Consider the following 3,638-nt stretch of genomic DNA (forward strand, 5'->3'; position numbering starts at 1 on the left):
CCTTTGCTTCGGACTCCACTTTCAAGTTCTTTTCTTTTTTTTTGTCTTGATGTCTCTATTTGAAATTTCTACTACATTTCCATCTTCAAATCCAAATTCCGATGTGAATCTACCAAACAAATAAAAAAATAAAAAAGAAAAAAAAGAAAGCCACACTTCCAATTTTTTTAGAAAAAAAACCTGCATTAAATAAAACAAATTAAGAATACACAAGCACAAAATTTACAAAATATCCATTAAAACCCTCCATAAAAACTTTTCCATCATGCATGCATATACGACACATTGTCCATATACACATGAAATTCCAACTCTCTATTAACAAATTCCAACTCAAGAAATTCGAGGACACTATTTTCCCATTTTACCCCTTAAAAACCACCATGACTACTACTGCTTACCACTACAGCTACTAGACTATTTTTTTTTCATTAATTAATTTTCTAGTCCTCCTACTTCTCCAGTTCTCCCTAAGGACCCTACCCTATGCAAAGCCCTCACGTGCACACTCACAGACCTGGGTCTCATGTTACACGTGCGAGCGGCTCATGAATTTCAATTTTCATGTTTTCCACTGTAATAAACATGGACTTTCGATTTTTCCCTTTTCTTTTCCCCCGCCCCTCCTTAAGTTAATACGGCTTCTGCAGGTACATGAACATATCCTGGAGCGGCGACATCTGATAAGTCCCCTGGAAGTGAGGAGGAGGAGGAGGAGGAGGATTCATCAATGCATTTCCGGTGCTGTCCATGGCAGGGGCATCCACGTAATTAAAGGGAAAATCGAGGGCGGCTTTCTCCCAGTCGCTCAGCTTGCGCTCGCTCTGGACTTCGCACGTGTTGTGCGAGGAGAATTCAGGGGAGACCACTTGCTCCGAACAGCTGGAGTCGGTGTGCAGCTTGGGGACGGAATCCGCTGGGTCGAGGTACATGAAATCGCTGTACACCACCGGTGATGTCTCGGCCAATGACGTCATTATCACCGGCTTTTTGTCCTCTTCTGTCTCCTCCACTTGCCTGCTGTTGCTCATCATCATCATTTTCCGGCTGACGCTGCTGACTTGTTGCTTATCGATTGAGCCCTTTTTGTTGTATATCCGGCACAGCACCCAATCATCCAACTGCACAATCCAGAACCGTTCGATCAGAATCACATTAAATCAAGGCCGTCCAATCACTCATTTTATTATTTTTCATTTATTTAAATCCCCATTAATTGAAAAAATCAATATAATTCTCAAAATTAATGAGCGAGGCCCTTTCTTTGTCTTTTTTTAAAAAAAAAAAAAATAATTATTAGTCCACTCGTTGAAAAATCTAGTCTTATCCCGAGGAAAAAACCAATCCTCTCCCTAATCTAAATCTCAGATGGGGGAGACGACAGCTTTAATATTTAAGGCAGAATCGTCATTTCGCATTTAACCACCCACCCTCAAGTTGTTGTTGTTCTTTTTCCGAGCAGAACGATCGACGTCGGCGAGCCGGTACTCATGCATAATCCAGTTAGTCTTCTCGCCCTTGGGAGCTTTTCCGGCGTAAAAAACTAGCGCCTTTTTTATACCAACCGGCTTCGGGTTTCCAATCGGCTTATCCGCGCCGGTTGCCTTCCAGTACCCGCTCCCCGCCGCCCTATTCGGCCTCGACCCGTTCGGATACTTCCTGTCCCTCGGCGAGAAGAAGTACCATTCTTTCTCCCCGTACAAAGCCAAACCTGCATACAAAAAAAAAAAAATTAGACCAAAAATAAAAAAAGATATTGTACAGATTTGAGGCCTTTCTAGTCTAATTTCTTTCAAACATTCAACAAGAATAATCGCAAAAAAAAAATAAAAAATTACCAGGTAAATCCCATGGGTCATATTTGTAGAGGTCAATTTCTGCGATAATAGGAACAGCAATCACTTGAGAAGCACATTTTCTACACAGATAATGCATCACAAGTTCTTCATCGGTCGGATGGAATCTGAAACCAGGCGGCAATTGCAAATCGGAACCCATTTTTTGTCCTCCCTTTTTTGCCCTTTGCGAAATTTCTAATTTCTTTTTTTTTTTTGATTTTTCTTCTCTGCTAGACTAGCCTAGTACTGGTACTAAGGATGGTAGAAGGAGGCGGAGGAGGAGGAGCTGAAGGCTGAAGGTTGAAACTTCGGACACAAGGGAAAGAGGGGAATATATAGGCGAAGAAGGGGGACACGTGGCGGCGAAAGGCGGCAGGTTTCTAGAAGACACGTGGGCGATAAAAGGAGAAGGCGAGGGGCAAAAAGGGTAGGATGAGGATAAAAGGGACACGTGTCGAGGAGAGAAGTGGGGTTCGTGCGTGCCGATAGCCCACATGGATGGGAGTGCTTCTGTCACTGCTTACGTACACAAATTTGGAGGGATGTACTACGTGTGATGAGGATGCGACTCAGCATAACGGTTTCCTCGAACTTGCTATTCAATTCTTGGGGATTTCTGAGTCAGCTAAATTGGAGGGGGGGATGATGGGGGTGGATCAGACGGTGGAGGAAGGGGACACGTAAGCGGGGGTAATGAGTACGTGACTGAAGGGGTGTGATTTGTCTTGTAATGATAAAGCCGGGAGTGGGGAGATGATTCAATGTGTCAAAAGTTTGTCAAAGAGCACCGATCAGCTTGACACATTGGCAAGGGGGTTGATGGAGCTTTCAATTTAATGCTAAGTTTTCTTTTAGCACTTTTTCTTTTTAAATTAATAATAATGAGTGTGTTTGGACAGCCAATTATTTGGCCAAATATATTTGCTGACATCACCATTACAATTTCCAATACACCTTTTTATCTTCCCAATTACATTTTTATCTCACATACATCACATCACAAAAAGTACTACAGTAAAAATATTTCAAATAACTTACAATCCAAACACACTCAATATAACTTGGTTGTAAAATTTGTTATTATGAGCTGTACAAGACACAAACTTAAAACTACACCTATTCACTATTTTTAAAAATTCTATTTGGATTTTCATGTTTTTGTAAGAAATTTTTTTTTTTAAACATGGGATTGAAGATTATTTGATGCAAATTTATTTTAATAGACTTGACAGATTTTGTTATGTGATATGTGTGAGATAATAAAAAATATGAGTGAAAAGAGGTAAAGAAAAAATAGTGTAAAAATTTTCCGAAATAACTCCTTTTACAAATTGCTGCAGCACTTTTTGAATCGAAGTTTGTGCAAGAAGAAAATGTGAGTGGGAAATGAAATGTACCTGAGATTATCAAAAAAATTGAGAACGTAGGTTAAGGATTTATTTGCATGAGAATGAATATGAAAATGGTTTGAAAGGGGGTGTATCTGAGTTCACTGACTTATTTTATTAAAAATGCCTTTTTGTTTAAAGAAATAGTACGAGAATATATATAAGTCTGATGTGGCAACAAAACGATATGTTGAAAAAAATCGTACGAGAATACTAATTACTACGTTTGTTGAAAAAAAAAATAAAACGATTGGTTGATGTAATATACGTGAGATAAAAATTAAATTAGGAAGATGAAACATAGACTAGAAAAATATGTTATAAAAATGAACGAAACGTGATTTCCAAATAGAGCCATTGACTTTCTACCCAAAAAATTCCTCTAGAGATGATCAAAGATGCTTATTTGTTT

The 3,638-nt window shown here is 39.2% G+C and overlaps 1 protein-coding gene across 1 annotated transcript; it reads right to left on the reverse strand.

Annotated features, from left to right (window-relative positions):
- Positions 1–212: 212 nt before the first annotated feature.
- Positions 213–2,143, reverse strand: LOC113714844 (NAC domain-containing protein 2-like). Its single transcript, XM_027238961.2, has 3 exons — positions 1,839–2,143; positions 1,431–1,711; positions 213–1,121 (listed from the first exon to the last, which is right to left on the reverse strand). The coding sequence occupies exons 1-3, from the start codon at positions 1,996–1,998 to the stop codon at positions 633–635; spliced, it is 930 nt and encodes a 309-aa protein (XP_027094762.1). The 5' UTR covers positions 1,999–2,143; the 3' UTR covers positions 213–632.
- Between the last annotated feature and the right edge of the window lie 1,495 nt (positions 2,144–3,638).

Source organism: Coffea arabica, chromosome 10c, assembly GCF_036785885.1.
Source record: "Coffea arabica cultivar ET-39 chromosome 10c, Coffea Arabica ET-39 HiFi, whole genome shotgun sequence".
NCBI classification, from domain to species: domain Eukaryota; kingdom Viridiplantae; phylum Streptophyta; class Magnoliopsida; order Gentianales; family Rubiaceae; genus Coffea; species Coffea arabica.

What these genes read in the sequence shown, in the direction of transcription:
- LOC113714844 (XM_027238961.2), bottom strand. Translation starts at nt 1,998, where the DNA reads ATGGGTTCCGATTTGCAATTGCCGCCTGGTTTCAGATTCCATCCGACC. An exon ending in TGACCCATGGGATTTACCTG is followed by an intron (nt 1,712 to 1,838) that starts GTAATTTTTTAT and finishes TTTTGTATGCAG; the next exon opens with GTTTGGCTTTGTACGGGGAG. An exon ending in AGAACAACAACAACTTGAGG is followed by an intron (nt 1,122 to 1,430) that starts GTGGGTGGTTAA and finishes TGGATTGTGCAG; the next exon opens with TTGGATGATTGGGTGCTGTG.